At 42.4% G+C, this 18,296-nt stretch overlaps 1 protein-coding gene across 4 annotated transcripts in view; it reads left to right on the top strand.

Annotated features, from left to right (window-relative positions):
- Positions 1–18,296, top strand: part of LOC117407809 (uncharacterized) — a 504,618-nt gene that overhangs the window by 27,165 nt on the left and 459,157 nt on the right. For all 4 annotated transcript variants that reach the window (XM_059015531.1, XM_059015532.1, XM_059015530.1 and 1 more), the window contains 6 exons: positions 696–800; positions 3,643–3,858; positions 5,051–5,188; positions 8,564–8,615; positions 12,260–12,286; positions 12,377–12,403. In XM_059015531.1, coding sequence (XP_058871514.1) covers positions 696–800; positions 3,643–3,858; positions 5,051–5,188; positions 8,564–8,615; positions 12,260–12,286; positions 12,377–12,403 — 565 coding nt within the window. The remainder of the gene's footprint in view (positions 1–695; positions 801–3,642; positions 3,859–5,050; positions 5,189–8,563; positions 8,616–12,259; positions 12,287–12,376; positions 12,404–18,296) is intronic.

Consider the following 18,296-nt stretch of genomic DNA (forward strand, 5'->3'; position numbering starts at 1 on the left):
GTGTGTGTTTGAAGGGGTGAGGGGAGTATGTGTGTGTTTGAAGGGGTGAGGGGAGTGTGTGTGTGTGTGTTTGAAGGGGTGAGGGGGGTGTGTGTGTGTTTGAAGGGGTGAGGGGAGTGTGTGTGTTTGAAGGGGTGAGGGGAGTGTGTGTGTGTGTTTGAAGGGGTGAGGGGAGTGTGTGTGTGTGTTTGAAGGGGTGAGGGGAGTATGTGTGTGTTTGAAGGGGTGAGGGGAGTGTATGTGTGTGTGTTTGAAGGGGTGAGGGGGGTGTGTGTGTGTTTGAAGGGGTGAGGGGAGTGTGTGTGTGTTTGAAGGGGTGAGGGGAGTATGTGTGTGTTTGAAGGGGTAAGGGAGTGTGTGTGTGTGTGTGTGTGTTTGAAGGAGTGAGGAGTGTGTGTGTGTTTGAAGGGGTGAGGGGAGTGTGTGTGTGTGTTTGAAGGGGTGAGGTGTGTGTGTGTTTGAAGGAGTGAGGGGAGTGTGTGTGTGTTTGGGGTTGACTCTCCTTCATTTACCTAACGAAGGAGTTAAACGGTGTCTTGAAGATACAGAGAGGCAGCTTTGACAGCAACAGTTATGTGCAGTTTAGGAGTTTCTTTGTTGTTTCATTCCTGTTCAATTTAAATTAAAATCACTGGTTTCTACAGTGCTTGTGGTTAAATTCATTGTTTTAAAGATTTCTTATTGATTGATTTCAGAACTCTGCCATACCTACCCCTGTGTCCAGTGAGGATACGTGCAGCCTGGAAGAGTGTCGCTGCTTCATCATAAAATGGGCTGGCGATTTGGACAAGCTGGTCCAGGTAAAGAGAGACGCAGAGAATGAAGCTCGAAGTGGAGACAGGGTGCAGTGAGAGCTGAGAATCAGGTTCACAGGCAGGGTGCAGTGAGAGCTGAGAATCAGGTTCACAGGCAGGGTGCAGTGAGAGCTGAGAATCAGGTTCACAGGCAGGGTGCAGTGAGAGCTGAGAATCAGGTTCACAGGCAGGGTGCAGTGAGAGCTGAGAATCAGGTTCACAGGCAGGGTGCAGTGAGAGCTGAGAATCAGGTTCACAGACAGGGTGCAGTGAGAGCTGAGAATCAGGTTCACAGGCAGTGAGAGCTGAGAATCAGGTTCACAGGCAGGGTGCAGTGAGAGCTGAGAATCAGGTTCACAGGCAGGGTGCAGTGAGAGCTGAGAATCAGGTTCACAGGCAGGGTGCAGTGAGAGCTGAGAATCAGGTTCACAGGCAGGGTGCAGTGAGAGCTGAGAATCAGGTTCACAGGCAGGGTGCAGTGAGAGCTGAGAATCAGGTTCACAGGCAGGGTGCAGTGAGAGCTGAGAATCAGGTTCACAGGCAGGGTGCAGTGAGAGCTGAGAATCAGGTTCACAGGCAGTGAGAGCTGAGAATCAGGTTCACAGACAGGGTGCAGTGAGAGCTGAGAATCAGGTTCACAGGCAGTGAGAGCTGAGAATCAGGTTCACAGGCAGGGTGCAGTGAGAGCTGAGAATCAGGTTCACAGGCAGGGTGCAGTGAGAGCTGAGAATCAGGTTCACAGGCAGGGTGCAGTGAGAGCTGAGAATCAGGTTCACAGGCAGTGAGAGCTGAGAATCAGGTTCACAGACAGGGTGCAGTGAGAGCTGAGAATCAGGTTCACAGGCAGGGTACAGTGAGAGCTGAGAATCAGGTTCACAGGCAGTGAGAGCTGAGAATCAGGTTCACAGGCAGGGTGCAGTGAGAGCTGAGAATCAGGTTCACAGGCAGGGTACAGTGAGAGCTGAGAATCAGGTTCACAGGCAGGGTGCAGTGAGAGCTGAGAATCAAGTTCACAGGCAGGGTGCAGTGAGAGCTGAGAATCAGGTTCACAGGCAGGGTGCAGTGAGAGCTGAGAATCAGGTTCACAGGCAGTGAGAGCTGAGAATCAGGTTCACAGACGGTGCAGTGAGAGCTGAGAATCAGGTTCACAGGCAGTGAGAGCTGAGAACCAGGTACACAGGCAGTGAGAGCTGAGAATCAGGTTCACAGACAGGGTGCAGTGAGAGCTGAGAATCAGGTTCACAGGCAGGGTGCAGTGAGAGCTGAGAATCAGGTTCACAGGCAGGGTGCAGTGAGAGCTGAGAATCAGGTTCACAGGCAGTGAGAGCTGAGAATCAGGTTCACAGACAGGGTGCAGTGAGAGCTGAGAATCAGGTTCACAGGCAGTGAGAGCTGAGAATCAGGTTCACAGGCAGGGTGCAGTGAGAGCTGAGAATCAGGTTCACAGGCAGGGTGCAGTGAGAGCTGAGAATCAGGTTCACAGGCAGGGTGCAGTGAGAGCTGAGAATCAGGTTCACAGGCAGTGAGAGCTGAGAATCAGGTTCACAGACAGGGTGCAGTGAGAGCTGAGAATCAGGTTCACAGGCAGGGTACAGTGAGAGCTGAGAATCAGGTTCACAGGCAGTGAGAGCTGAGAATCAGGTTCACAGGCAGGGTGCAGTGAGAGCTGAGAATCAGGTTCACAGGCAGGGTACAGTGAGAGCTGAGAATCAGGTTCACAGGCAGGGTGCAGTGAGAGCTGAGAATCAAGTTCACAGGCAGGGTGCAGTGAGAGCTGAGAATCAGGTTCACAGGCAGGGTGCAGTGAGAGCTGAGAATCAGGTTCACAGGCAGTGAGAGCTGAGAATCAGGTTCACAGACGGTGCAGTGAGAGCTGAGAATCAGGTTCACAGGCAGTGAGAGCTGAGAACCAGGTACACAGGCAGTGAGAGCTGAGAATCAGGTTCACAGACAGGGTGCAGTGAGAGCTGAGAATCAGGTTCACAGGCAGGGTGCAGTGAGAGCTGAGAATCAGGTTCACAGGCAGTGAGAGCTGAGAATCAGGTTCACAGGCAGGGTACAGTGAGAGCTGAGAATCAGGTTCACAGGCAGTGAGAGCTGAGAATCAGGTTCACAGACAGGGTGCAGTGAGAGCTGAGAATCAGGTTCACAGGCAGGGTACAGTAAGAGCTGAGAATCAGGTTCAAAGGCAGGGTGCAGTGAGAGCTGAGAATCAGGTTCACAGACAATCAGGTTGTCAGGGAGATGTAATTTTCTTTTATATAGTACAGAAGTAATACTCTTAAAGTCACACTTTTCAGAGTAATTTAGCAGTTTCCCATATTATTACATAGTGCTGCATGAAGGGATTTAATTATTCTGATGAAGCGCATCACTGGTGAGACTCATTGGTTTTGATTGGGCTGATTGACCATTCCAAGTGAAACAACTGAAGAAGATGCTTTGAAGAAAAAGTCACACTTTGCACAGTAATTGTGTGGATTTCATGTTCTAAGAAGCAGCACAAACCCAAGCAGCTGTTTCTTCACTCATTTCACTCTGATGGTAAATCAGCTCAATCAACACCAATGACCCTCACCTGATTGTAAGCAGCTTGATCTGAATAATTCTTCTACCATGTGTTGTGTTTGCTGTAATTTCCCATGCTTGCATGTGCCTTCACCATCTCATACAAAAGTAAACCTTTATAAGGGGCATGACGAGGATGCAGACTGACGACCAAATGAATCAGTCAGTGAGCTACGTATTGCAAGTGTTATCCCCTCTGTTCTGCTGGCTGATTTCACAGAGAAGGGGAGCTGCTGCCCTGAGAACACTGATATCTAGTCTGGATTTGTTGTGTTCATAGACACCAAAGCAAAGCCAGAGTGCTGGACAGGTTGAGCAAAGAAAAGGAGCAGAGCTGAGAAACAAAGAGGATCTCCCAGGACCAGAGGGGGAGGAGCTGAGTGAGGGGGCGGGGCACAACCAGGGGGAGGAGCTGAACCAAGAGGAGGAGCAAAGACTGAAGGACGGTCACGACATCATCATGCAGTGGGCAAGAGAGCTGAAGACAGTGCCAGAGGTGATATTAACACATTTCAACAGCTGGGTCTAAACATACTGTCCATGAGTGCATCTCAAAAGAGGTTCCTGTATCTCATTCCTACACACCCACACTGCTAGTGATCTGTTCTGAACACACTGTCCATGAGTGCATCTCAAAGAGGTTCCTGTATCTCATTCCTACACACCCACACTGCTAGTGATCTGTTCTGAACACACTGTCCATGAGTGCATCTCAAAAGAGGTTCCTGTATCTCATTCCTCCACACCCACACTGCTAGTGATCTGTTCTGAACACACTGTCCATGAGTGCATCTCCAAAGAGGTTCCTGTATCTTATTCCTACACACCCACACTGCTAGTGATCTGTTCTGAACATACTGTCCATGAGTGCATCTCAAAAGAGGTTCCTGTATCTCATTCCTCCACACCCACACTGCTAGTGATCTGTTCTGAACACACTGTCCATAAGTGCATCTCAAAAGAGGTTCCTGTATCTCATTCCTACACACCCACACTGCTAGTGATCTGTTCTGAACATACTGTCCATGAGTGCATCTCAAAAGAGGTTCCTGTATCTCATTCCTACACACCCACACTGCTAGTGATCTGTTCTGAACATACTGTCCATGAGTGCATCTCAAAAGAGGTTCCTGTATCTCATTCCTCCACACCCACACTGCTAGTGATCTGTTCTGAACACACTGTCCATAAGTGCATCTCAAAAGAGGCTCCTGTATCTCATTCCTCCACACCCACACTGCTAGTGATCTGTTCTGAACATACTGTCCATGAGAGCATCTCAAAAGAGGTTCCTGTATCTCATTCCTACACACCCACACTGCTAGTGATCTCTTCTAAACAGGATATCTTTTTATTTTTCATTCATGAGTTAATCACTGCTATAATGTAAGCACATGCAGTCATTTGCTAATACAATGTAGATAGATTAATTTAGTAAATGTAGCCTCTGATATCAGGTTGTTTTTCACAGTGAGGCTCCATTTAGATTGGTATGCAGTGTTGACAGGGAGATAGCAGAGTGATCTACTGTTTTGAATTCACAGCCATGGCAGGGATGTATGATACTGACATGCTTGTGTGATTCATTTCAAAACATTGCCCAACTGAAACCCTTCTCTAGAGTTCCTCACACACTGTGGTCTGGAGTGAACACTCCTTATCCTCTAATCTATATTGTCTTTAACCAGAACTCTGTCTCAGCGGGGGAGGCTGTGGAACAGGGTCTTGCAGAGCTGGTGAAGGAGTGGAAACGAGGCAAGCTGAGTAACATCTTACCCATCATGGAGTTCATCATGTGGGCCCTGATCAAGGAGGAGGCAGACAAGGTGAGAGCAGCGAGATAAACCCACAGCAGAACTCAGCTATATACTTGTACATGTGCTTTGTGTCACAGTGGAGCACACAGGGATTGATGATTTGCACGTGATGTCACAAGTCACGTGCCAGCAGCTTGTCGGCCATTTTGGATGTCAAAAACCTTCAGACGGCATATTGACAATCTGTTTACCAGTGTTTTAAAAAACTAAAATAGAAAAAAGACGTTGTAGTATGTGGTACAGAGGAGAGCCCAAACAAGTTTTATAAATGTAAAGCATGCGTTACACAGATTAATTAATTAAATAGTTTAATCATTTCCTCGTCGATGTGGAAAATGACCTTGTTAAAACGTGATCTGGAGGCTGTTGCGTTGTGCAGCCACATCAACAACAAAAAGGTTAATTCAAGGTAATGAGCAAATAAATAAATACATAAATAATGAATTGCCCGAGCTAAATTACACTTATTAGCTTTCACTTGAGTCTGGTGGCCCTGAATCTTTAAGCACTTCAAGGGAAACAGGCAGACTTGCTATCAGTAAGTAGGGTTGTCACCTGGCCCCACAATCCCGGGACACTGAGACAGAACGGGATTTTAAACTTGCTGCTAAACTGAAATAAATTAACATGTGTCACAAAGACGGCCAGAGTGGGTGGCGTCAGACCAGAAACAGGAAGTAATACACAGAGACTTGGGGTTTTGGTGAAGCTGACCGCGTGATCGTGCTCAGCATTTAATAATTAACAGACAGAAAATAAAAAAGGTTGCAACACAAAACACACGGCACGGCACTGGTAGCCAAAATAAAGAGACAAACAAAAACGAACACACACACAAACAAACAGGGACGAACACTAAACAAACACGTACTGTGCTGGTCCTCCAGCACCACGTAGCAATTGCTCACTTTCTCTTTTTCTCGTTCTCTTTCTCTTTCTCCTCACTCTCTCCCGTTCTTTCGCCCTGAACACACAACCCCGACTGAATGAAACGTGCATCTATATATACTGTTGTGCCGGGATTCAATTACTAATTAATTATTAATTATTAATCCCAGCACGTGAATTAGTTCTGTGCAACCTCGTGCTCACATATTAAATACTTTAAATGCACCTGAAGTGATGTGCAATCCCGTGCCTAAATACAATTATACATTTGAAATAACTCGTGCTGCACACACCCATTTATATCCCGTGCAGCCATATCTATACACCAACATTAACACACCACACGCAACATACAACACAGAAATGCACACAGGGGCGGAGCACATTGCCACACATGTTAATTAGCCCTACACCTTTGCTGAAATGAATCCTATTGCTGAATTACTGTGCGCAACATACTGCCTCCGAACAGCTGAGCAATGTTACTGATTGGGAGAGTAATTGTACGTTTTAGCGATTTATTATTAACAAACAGAAAGTAAGCGACTTTTACGTATCAGTGAATTCAAATAAATTAAATATTATTATTATAATTAATAATAATGAAATACATGAAAAGTAATATATTGTATTAATTATTATTATAATTATACAGTTGTTTGCCATGCATGGTAATTAAGCACCATCATTAATTTGATCGAAGGTATCGGAGCTAATTAACACGTTCTTTTCTCTCAGTTAAGTGGTCTTTTTAAAATCCTGTTCTGTCTCAATGTGTCCCGGGATTGTGGGGCCAGGTGGCAACCCTATCAGTAAGCAATATTATTTTTCATTTGTATTTTCAATAAAGCGCACTCCCTCAGAAAGACAGGATTCTCACACAACGTCACCCTATAAATCATATAACTTAAAACATAACAAAACTACAACAACAAACACCTCCGAATTCTTCTTTGTAATTCTGGTCTTATATTTCCTTTGGCTATATTAGTGCTGTCACTGTCATTGCTAGTTTATCAAGTGAAATTGAGACGTGATGACCTTGATAAGATGACGGACGCGTCCCCCTGGTATAGCCACTGATGCAAACATGTCACCCATCCTGATATGAAATACAGGTATGCATCAAGGCGCTTGTATGCCTTGAGATCTTGGCCGGTGTACGGGGAGATGTTGTTTATTACACAGTGCTATATATATCGTGAGGCATGAAGTCAGGCAGAGATTTAGTACTGTCACACTTGACAACCTCAGAGAAGAGACCAGCTGGCAGCAAATACACATCATTTTGAAGCCCAGTGAGCAGAATTTTCTCGATGTATCTATCTCGATGTTCACCTGTGAGATGACTGACTTCATCGGACAATGTCAAGTATGGTTTTTCAGACTGCATGAGTTGAAAAAAAAAGTGTTTTTAAAAAAAGTTCTACGTTTTCGCAGGTTGTCAATAGGACGTCCAAAGCTTTTCGACGTCCAAAATGGCCGACCACACTTGGGTCACATGATTTGGTGACGTACATGCAAATCATCAATAGGGAGATGCTCATTTCTATTCATTAGCAGACAAGCAATCATTTCATTAAACTGCACTTAATAATACTTTGCCCTGTGTTAATATCTGTGCCATGTGCAAATGCTAAAAACATCTGTCAAAGGGCACATATATTAACACAGGGCAAAGTATAATGAATTGATAAAGAAGACACTCACAGACAGTCACATATATTAACCCTTTGCGGTCCATTGTCGGACTGGGTCCGACATTGCAATTATTCCTCACAGGTCCTTTGTCGGACTGGGTCCGACATCATTATAGCAACGCAATAAACGGGTGTTTAGTCGTTTTTTCTCCGGAAAAAGCAGAGAAAACCATTCAATTGCCGAGTGGGAGCGACAGGAGCCGAGACAAGTCGGAAAAAAAAAAAAAAAAAAAAAAAGCGTATCTCATGAATAGTCATACATGGTATCAGGTATCAGATAATGGGGCGTTCATAGTAAACAAGCTGGCTAAGTGCGTCAGCGCACAGAGAATAACACAGACATTTGCAGAGCTTTTTTCAGATGTTATAATAATAAAATAATGACTTTGATCGCATTATTGAGGAGTTTGGTGATAAAACGAGTGATCAGGAGATGATCGATCGGTATGTACGACTATTATTATTATTATTATTTATTTCTTACACAGCTGAACGCTATAGCAAACAAAAGGGTGGGGCGGTGCTGGAGATGCCTACTGAGTGCTTTGTTGATGTGCAGGGCCATTTAAACCCGTTTGACTGTGAAAAAAAATACTTTTAAACAGCGCGTATAAAATTAACTGCGCGTGTGAAAATTAATTAGACCTGGTGTGCCTGACGCGCAGTTAATAAATGGACCGAAAAGGGTTAACACAGGGCAAAGTATAATGAATTGATAAAGAAGACACTCACAGACAGCTGGAATGCATTCATTCATTCATTTATTCACTCTCTTGACTATTGTTGTTGTTTTTAGGGAATTGGCACTCGGATGTGGTTCTCTAGGATGCTAAAATCTCTGAATATTGGTGAGTACGGCAAACCTGCAACAAGTAAAACTTCATCTCTGACCGTCCAAACACAAGATTGTCTTGACGACAGAACTCAGAATCATCACATTCCTGTTTGTAGAACAAGATAGACAATAACTGTTTAATTTGTTCATTAAAAAATAATGAGGGAAAAAGAGCCAGTATCACGTTCATAAGTTATAACAATACCTGCAAGATGTAGTGGACCTGATTCCTATCGAAACGGATCACTTGAAATAACTTTCAGTACTTTTTTGGCATTATTACTATCAGTGTATCTATCAGTATTGCTATCAGTGTATCTATCAGTATTACTATCAGTGTATCCATCAGTATTGCTATCAGTGTATCTATCAGTATTAATATCAGTGTATCTATCAGTATTACTATCAGTGTATGTATCAGTATTGCTATCAGTGTATCTATCAGTATTACTATCAGTGTATTCATCAGTATTGCTATCAGTGTATCTATCAGTATTGCTATCAGTGTATCTATCAGTATTGCTATCAGTGTATTCATCAGTATTGCTATCAGTGTATCTATCAGTATTGCTATCAGTGTATCTATCAGTATTGCTATCAGTGTATCTATCAGTATTGCTATCAGTGTATCTATCAGTATTGCTATCAGTGTATCTATCAGTATTGCTATCAGTGTATCTATCAGTATTGCTATCAGTGTATCTATCAGTATTGCTATCAGTGTATCTATCAGTATTGCTATCAGTGTATCTATCAGTATTGCTATCAGTGTATCTATCAGTATTGCTATCAGTGTATCTATCAGTATTGCTATCAGTGTATTCATCAGTATTGCTATCAGTGTATTCATCAGTATTGCTATCAGTGTATCTATCAGTATTGCTATCAGTGTATCTATCAGTATTGCTATCAGTGTATCTATCAGTATTGCTATCAGTGTATCTATCAGTATTGCTATCAGTGTATCTATCAGTATTGCTATCAGTGTATCTATCAGTATTGCTATCAGTGTATCTATCAGTATTGCTATCAGTGTATCTATCAGTATTGCTATCAGTGTATCTATCAGTATTGCTATCAGTGTATCTATCAGTATTGCTATCAGTGTATTCATCAGTATTGCTATCAGTGTATCTATCAGTATTGCTATCAGTGTGTATCTATCAGTATTGCTATCAGTGTATCTATCAGTATTGCTATCAGTGTATCTATCAGTATTGCTATCAGTGTATCTATCAGTATTGCTATCAGTGTATCTATCAGTATTGCTATCAGTGTATCTATCAGTATTGCTATCAGTGTATCTATCAGTATTGCTATCAGTGTATCTATCAGTATTGCTATCAGTGTATTCATCAGTATTGCTATCAGTGTATCTATCAGTATTGCTATCAGTGTATCTATCAGTATTGCTATCAGTGTATCTATCAGTATTGCTATCAGTGTATCTATCAGTATTGCTATGTGTATCTATCAGTATTGCTATCAGTGTATTCATCAGTATTGCTATCAGTGTATCTATCAGTATTGCTATCAGTGTGTATCTATCAGTATTGCTATCAGTGTATCTATCAGTATTGCTATCAGTGTATCTATCAGTATTGCTATCAGTGTATCTATCAGTATTGCTATCAGTGTATCTATCAGTATTTCTATCAGTGTATCTATCAGTATTGCTATCAGTGTATCTATCAGTATTGCTATCAGTGTATTCATCAGTATTGCTATCAGTGTATCTATCAGTATTGCTATCAGTGTATTCATCAGTATTGCTATCAGTGTATCTATCAGTATTGCTATCAGTGTATCTATCAGTATTGCTATCAGTGTATCTATCAGTATTGCTATCAGTGTATCTATCAGTATTGCTATCAGTGTATCTATCAGTATTGCTATCAGTGTATCTATCAGTATTGCTATCAGTGTATCTATCAGTATTGCTATCAGTGTATTCATCAGTATTGCTATCAGTGTATCTATCAGTATTGCTATCAGTGTATCTATCAGTATTGCTATCAGTGTATCTATCAGTATTGCTATCAGTGTATCTATCAGTATTGTTATCAGTGTATCTATCAGTATTGCTATCAGTGTATCTATCAGTATTTCTATCAGTGTGTATCTATCAGTATTGCTATCAGTGTATCTATCAGTATTGCTATCAGTGTATCTATCAGTATTGCTATCAGTGTATCTATCGGTATTACTGTCCTGAAGCTTGGTGTTACTGTTTCATTTTTCTGTTTTAGGCACCATTAAAACATTGTTTTGCAACAGCAATTGTATACAGAAAATTAAATAAAAAAAGACTTAAAAAGACACTTGAATTATTAAAATAACAACCAACTCTGAAAAGCGTCCCTAAAAGAAATAAAACAGCAGTATTTCACTTTTCTTTTTAAATAAATGTGTATTATTATTATTATTATTATTATTATTATTATTATTATTATTATTATTATTATTATTATTATTATTAGTACTACAACTTTTTAATAACTGTTTGATTTGCTGTGTGTAGACTAGACATTATTTTTATATTTAATTTTGTCTGTATTTATCCTTTTATTCTAGACTGTGGTCAGGACCACGTGTCTTGAGAAGGCATCTCTTAATAAATAATTAGCAATGTTTATAATAAACATGATTCTCAGTATTGATATCCTCGCTAGTCATTTTAGAACAGCGCTAGCCTGAGTGTCGTTCTCCTCCAATGACAAGGAGGCAGTATTTTATCGATGTCATTTCAAGTTGTACTTTGACGGGTGGAATTGTATTAACGGGACGGAAATTGAAAATCCATGAAGGATTCACTCAGGGAACCCAACAAGGAGGCGGGTCTCTCTGAAATGGGAAACGAGAGAATCACAAAACACAGCATGGGAACTTTCACAAGCAAAACACAGCATGTGAACTTTCACAAGCAAAACACAGCATGGGAACTTTCACAAGCAAAACACAGCATGGGAACTTTCACAAGCAAAACACAGCATGGGAACTTTCACAAGCAAAACACAGCATGGGAACTTTCACAAGCAAAACACAGCATGGGAACTTTCACAAGCAAAACACAGCATGGGAACTTTCACAAGCAAAACACAGCATGGGAACTTTCACAAGCAAAACACAGCATGGGAACTTTCACAAGCAAAACACAGCATGGGAACTTTCACAAGCAAAACACAGCATGGGAACTTTCACAAGCAGAACACAGCATGGGAACTTTCACAAGCAAAACACAGCATGGGAACTTTCACAAACAAAACACAGCATGGGAACTTTCACAAGCAAAACACAGCATGGGAACTTTCACAAGCAGAACACAGCATGGGAACTTTCACAAGCAAAACACAGCATGGGAACTTTCACAAGCAAAACACAGCATGGGAACTTTCACAAGCAGAACACAGCATGGGAACTTTCACAAGCAAAACACAGCATGGGAACTTTCACAAACAAAACACAGCATGGGAACTTTCACAAACAAAACACAGCATGGAACAGGGAAGGTAACATTGTTAATAATTGAAAACGAATGCTTGAACAACACTATGAAGTTTAGACTGTGATACTGGATCTTTAAAGAGATTCATCTACACTTCCAGCTGGAATATTGATTCAATTCTTTGCCGACTCTGTCTTTATCTCTTCACACAGGTGCTGGGAGATGCATCCCTGATTCAGGTATTTCTCACTGTTGCAGTTTTGTTGATTTTCAGGTGTTGCATTCTACTGTTAAGAATATTTAATCTATTTTTCTTTCATTTTTTCTAGTCTGGCAGTGGATTCACAAGGCATCAGGTACTCTTTAAGTTTACTATGTGTTGCTGAAGACTGATATTTCTGATTGATTTTTGGTATAACAGTTTTTTCTAGTACAGAGGGACAGCCCACTGTCAACAACTGATTTAATAATTTGGTTGTTGACAGTGGGCATCTCCTCTGTGCTCTATAGTTTATTTAAAGCCATGTTCTCCCCTCTCTCTCTTTTCTTCCCATCTTACTGTCCTCCCTCTCCCTCTCTTACACCCTTCCCCTTTTCACTACTGCCTCCTCCTCCTCTCCATCTCTCCTTTTCTCCCTCATCTCTTCCCCTTCCTTCTATTTTACTGTCCTCCCTCTCTCTTCCCCTGCTTCACCTCTCCCCTCTGTTCTCTCTTCTTCTCCTCTTAATCTCTCCTTTTCTCCCTCATCTCTTCCCCTTCTGTTTTACTATCCTCCCTGTCCCTCTCTTCCCCTGCCTCCCCTGCTTCACCTCTCCCCCTCTCTTTACCTCTCCCCTCTCTTCCCCTGCCTCTCCTCTCCCCCTCTCTCTTCACCTCTTCCCACTCTACCCCTGCCTCTCCTCTCCCCCTCTCGCTTCACCTCTCCTCTCTCCCCCTGCCTCTCCTCTCCCCTTCTCTGTTCACCTCTCCCCTCTCTTCCCCTTCTCTCTTCACCTCTCCCCTCGCTTCCCCTGCCTCTCCTCTCCCCTTCTCTCTTCACCTCTCCCCCTCTCTTTTCACCTCTCCCCTCTTCCCCTGCCTCTCCTCTCCCCCTCTCTCTTCACCTCTCCCCTCTTCCCCTGCCTCTCCTCTCCCCCTCTCTCTTCACCTCTCTCCTCTCTTCCCCTGCCTCTCCTCTCCATCTCTCTCTTCACCTTTCCTCTCTCTTAAAGATGTTCATGTAGTTCATTGGAAGTGGTTTGAGGTTCAAGCCCCAAGTCTTTTGTTTGTACTCCGGCTGTTTCTCTAAACACATCAGCATTCTCATTTAAGAATAGGGGTTAGTCTGTGGCTTGGCTGAATAATGGTTCAGATTCAATTGAAATCTATTCTGGAAATCCCTTTCTCTCCTCCCTCTCTCTCTCTTTCCCCTCTATCCTCTCCCCTTTCCTCACATGGGTGCTCGTCCCAGGTGGCAGGTATATATTAGATATAGAACCGCTATCCAATTGTGATGAAACTTGGTACGGACATTCTGTAGAACAAATTACTAAGAGTATCATAACCTGGAGCCTGTGTCTCTCCCCTCCCTCTGTCCCCAATCTCTCCCTCATCCCCTAACCCCATCTCTCTTTAACCTCCCATCTCCCAGCCCCTCCCCCTCTCTTTCTCCCTTCCCTTCCTCTACTAACCCCCTCTTTCTCTCTCCCTCTCTCCCAGGTGTCAGGTATATACTATGTGTTACACTTTTACATACATCTAGGTAACCATTTATCTGATTGGCGTTTCAGAATTTGGATCTGGTATCCCCTCTTTTTCTCCCTATCCCTTTCTGCCTAACTTTCTTACAGTATTCCCCCTTTACCTCTCCCTCTCTGCCTCCCCCTCCATCTCCTCCCCCTCTCTCTCTCTCTCTCTCTCTCTCTCTCTCTCTTTACACTCTGGGATCTGTCAATGATCTCTGGGTAACTCAGCTTATTATCGCTGATCATAATTAAATCCCAGTCTTCATATTTCACTTTAGGCCGGAGGGTTCCAATTCACTAAAAAGTCCCGCCCTGCCAGCGCTATCATAAGCATTTTTCTCAGTGAGGGTGCATATTATCTGACTGTGACCCATACCTGCCTAACCTCCCGATTTTCTATTGATCTCATGGTCTCTGGGATCTGTCAGTGATCTCCGGGTAACTGAGCTTATTATCACTGATCATAGCTAAATACCAGTCCCCATATTTCACTTTAGGCTAGAGGGCTATCATTGGCTGCTTCAAGATTTAATAAAACAAAATGGAGAGTGATAGGTGGAATCACTCCAGTTCATAACATCAATCATTTCTTTAATGGACACTTGAAGCATCCAATGATAGCAGGGATCTTGGTTCAGCTGTCCACTCAGAGAAGAGGGGTGTAGTTCCGGGGAGTGGCATTGTGAAAGCTCACTGACGCTTCACTTCCCAGACTGAGCGCGGATGAGAGGAGGAGTCGATGCTTGAGAGCCGTTACATTTAAACATGAGTTTAAAAAATACATTTACTTCAGCATTTTACTTAAAATAACATTTTGTTCCCTCAGTTATATCCTTCTATAGATACTGTTGTGCTGTCAAGCTAACGTGTTTAACAGCACTAATACAGTGAAGAAGTGTTTTATTTTTTGCTTTTGAATCCCCAGGGCTGGAATGTGGTGGTAGGATATTGAAATAAACAGAGAATGTGAGATGATTTGTTAAATTGTAATAACCAGCAGTCCAGACTCCTAGTTAAACATTCAGAAACTCTAGTTGTTGTCTCTGACACTGCCATTAACCCTTTAAGGACGTGATGGTGTAACACGATCATACTGAAGTGTCATTCTGGACCCGTGATCGGGTAAACACGATGAAAACACACTTCGTTTCTTTGACTTGCTGGGACACCATACTTTGCAGTACAGCTTGTTAACACATGTCGTTGGATAGGGGAGGGGTTGAACTTCACTGCCTGATTGGTTGTTTATTCGTGTGATGTCACTGAGATGGGCATTTCATTTGTAAAGGGCGGAGACATTTCATAGCAACACGCAGAGACAAAACATGACACAGGAACTTGTTTACAGCAAAGAAAATAACTGGGAAACACTATAAATTCAATATATTTGACTTATACTTATATTAGAACATTTATTCTGTCTCGTGTTTTAATACAATGTGCCTATAGAAAGTCTACACCCCCTTGAACTTTTTTCACATTTTGTCGTGTCAGTGCCTCAGAGTTTCATGCATTTAAATGAGGATTTTTTCCCACTTATCTACATACCATACTCCACACTGTTAAGGGGAAAAAAGTTTTTATTGAGAAAAAAATTATAAATTAAAAATACAAAACTGAAAGATCATAACTGGATAAGTCTCCACCCCCCTGAGTTAATACTTGGTGGAAGCACCTTTGGCAGCAATTACAGCTGTGAGTCTGTTAGGATAGATCTGTAACAACTTTGCGCACCTAGATTTGGCAATATTTGACCATTCTTCTTTACAAAACTGTTCAAGCTCTGTCACGTTCCTTGGGGAGCGTTGATGGACAGAAATCTTCAAGTCATGCCACAAATTTTCGATTGGATTTAGATCGGGCCTCTGACTGGGCCACTCAAGGACATTTACCTATTTGTTCCTTAGCCACTCCAGTGTAGCTTTGGCTGTGTGTTTTGGGTCATTGCCATGCTGAAAGGTGAACTTCTGTCCCAGTTTCAGCTTTCTTGCAGAGAGCAGCAGGTTTTCCTCAAGGACTTCTCTGTACTTTGCTCCATTCATTTTCCCTTCTATCCTGGCAAGTGCCCCAGTCCCTGCCGATGAGAAACATCCCCATAACATGATGCTGCCACCACCATGCTTCACAGTAGGGATGGTGTTCTTTGGGTGATGCGCTGTGTTGGGTTTGCGCCAAACATAACGCTTTGCATTCAGGCCAAAAAGTTCCATTTTAGTTTCGTCAGACCACAAAACTTTTTGCCACATGGCTACAGAATCTCCTGAATGTTTTTTGCATACTTCAAACGGGATTCAAGGTGGGCTTTCTTGAGTAATGGCTTCCTTCTTGCCACCCTACCATACAGGCCAGATTTGTGGAGTGCTTGGGATATTGTTGTCACATGCACACTTTGACCAGTCTTGGCCATAAAAGCCTGTAGCTCTTGCAAAGTTGCCATTGGCCTCTTGGTAGCCTCTCTGATCAGTCTTCTCTTACTCGGTCATCCAGTTTGGAGGGACGGCCTGATCTAGGCAGGGTTTTGGTGGTGCCATACACCTTCCACTTCTTAATAACCATCTTGACCATGCTCCAAGGGATATTCAAGCCCTTATATATTGTTATTATAGCCATCCCGTGATCTGTGCCTTTCAACAACTTTGTCCCGGAGTTCTTTTGAAAGCTCCTTGGTGCTCATGGTTGAGTCTTTGCTTTAAAATGCACTACCCAGCACAGGGAACCTACAGGAACTGCTGAATTTATCCTGAAATCATGTGAATCACTGCAATTTAACACAGGTGTGTGATTTTGAAGGTAATTAGTTACACCTGAGCTAATATAGGATTGCTACTACTAAGGGAGTGGACACTTACCCAACCAAGCTATTTCAGTTTTTTTATTTAATTAATTTTCTACAAATTTCTAGAACATTTTTTTCACTTGGAAGTTGTGGGGTAGGATGTGTAGATAAATAAAAAAAGCAAGAAAAGGTGAACATTTTGAAAGGGGGTGTAGACTTTCTATAGGCACTGTATATGTTTTTACAACATTTCTAAATATCAAACGAGTGGATATAGGGGTTCATGTTTCAGGAACTACATTTATTTATTATTTTGTCCTTATTGCTGATAATTATGGAGTGAAGAACTATTTTATTTATACATATTTATTTTGAGTAAATAATCGAGAGTAGTGTCCATTATTATTTATTTCTTAGCAGACACCCTTATCCAGGGGACTTATAATTGTTACAAGATATCACATTATTTGTACATACAATTACCCATTTATACAGTTGGGTTTTTACTGGAGCAATCTAGGTAAAGTACCTTACTCAAGGGTACAGCAGCAGTGTCCCCTAGCATGACCCTCTGGTCAAGAGTCCAGAGCTCCCTAACCACTACTCCACACTGCTCTCATTATTGCTTCTAAAGACCCTGAGGATAAACGTGTATTCTGTCATTGCAATCACTCAGGTGAAACAGTGTCTTTTGTAATTTGCCCAAACATCAATATTTTTCAACAAAACTTTCAGGAAGTATTGTAAGGTCCCTCGGGTCATAGAATAAGACATTTTTATACATGTATCTCTAAGCAGAATACAAAATAATAGAAAAATACGTAACGTTAAAAAAGAAAAGAAACGAAATATCGTTTCGAAAAAAAAGTGAAAAGCTTATCTGGTTTCTGAAGTGCTTTATAATGCTCCCCAGAGTGTGCAGAAGAAAAGAACAGTTCCAAGATGCTACTGTAAAAATAGATGTTTAGTGAATTTTTATAGGAAGAGAGTCAACTACTACCAAAAAAGGGTTAACCACATTATAAATGATTGGTCCTTAAAGGGTTAACCACATTATAAATGCTTGGTCCTTAAAGAGTTAAGCAGTGCTGCTTGTGAGCGTGGGTTTCCACATTTTAAAAACCAAATATCGATCCCGCCTATCAGCCTCAGTTATTATTATTATTATTATTTATTTCTTAGCAGACGCCCTTATCCAGGGCGACTTACAATTGTTACAAGATATCACATTATTTTTACATACAATTACCCATTTATACAGTTGGGTTTTTACTGGAGCAATTTAGGTAAAGTACCTTGCTCAAGGGTACAGCAGCTGTGTCCCATACCAGGGATTGAACCCACAACCCTCCGGTCAAGAGTCTAGAGCCCTAACCACTACGCCACACTGCTGCCCAGATCCACATTCATGTGTGTAAGATGACACTGAAACCTTTGATCCTGAACCCAGCATCCTTGACAGGGGTGCAAATCGCTTTAAATTATCAAACCCGCCCTAATCGAGCCCTCTCACAACTTCACACACGACACAACCCTTCTCTCCTGTGTATGTGGAGGAGTGGGGGGGGTGTCATGTGACTAGTCCTTCCTCTCTCTCCTCCCCTCTCCCTCCCTCCATCATACCCTCCTCTCTCTCCTCTCCCTCCCTCTCCTTTTTCTCCTCTTCCATCTCTCTCCTCTCCCATCACCATACCCTCCTCTATCTCTCCCTCCCTCTCTCCTCTCCCTCCCACCATCATACCCTCCTT

This window comes from Acipenser ruthenus, chromosome 50 (assembly GCF_902713425.1).
Source record: "Acipenser ruthenus chromosome 50, fAciRut3.2 maternal haplotype, whole genome shotgun sequence".
Taxonomy (NCBI): domain Eukaryota; kingdom Metazoa; phylum Chordata; class Actinopteri; order Acipenseriformes; family Acipenseridae; genus Acipenser; species Acipenser ruthenus.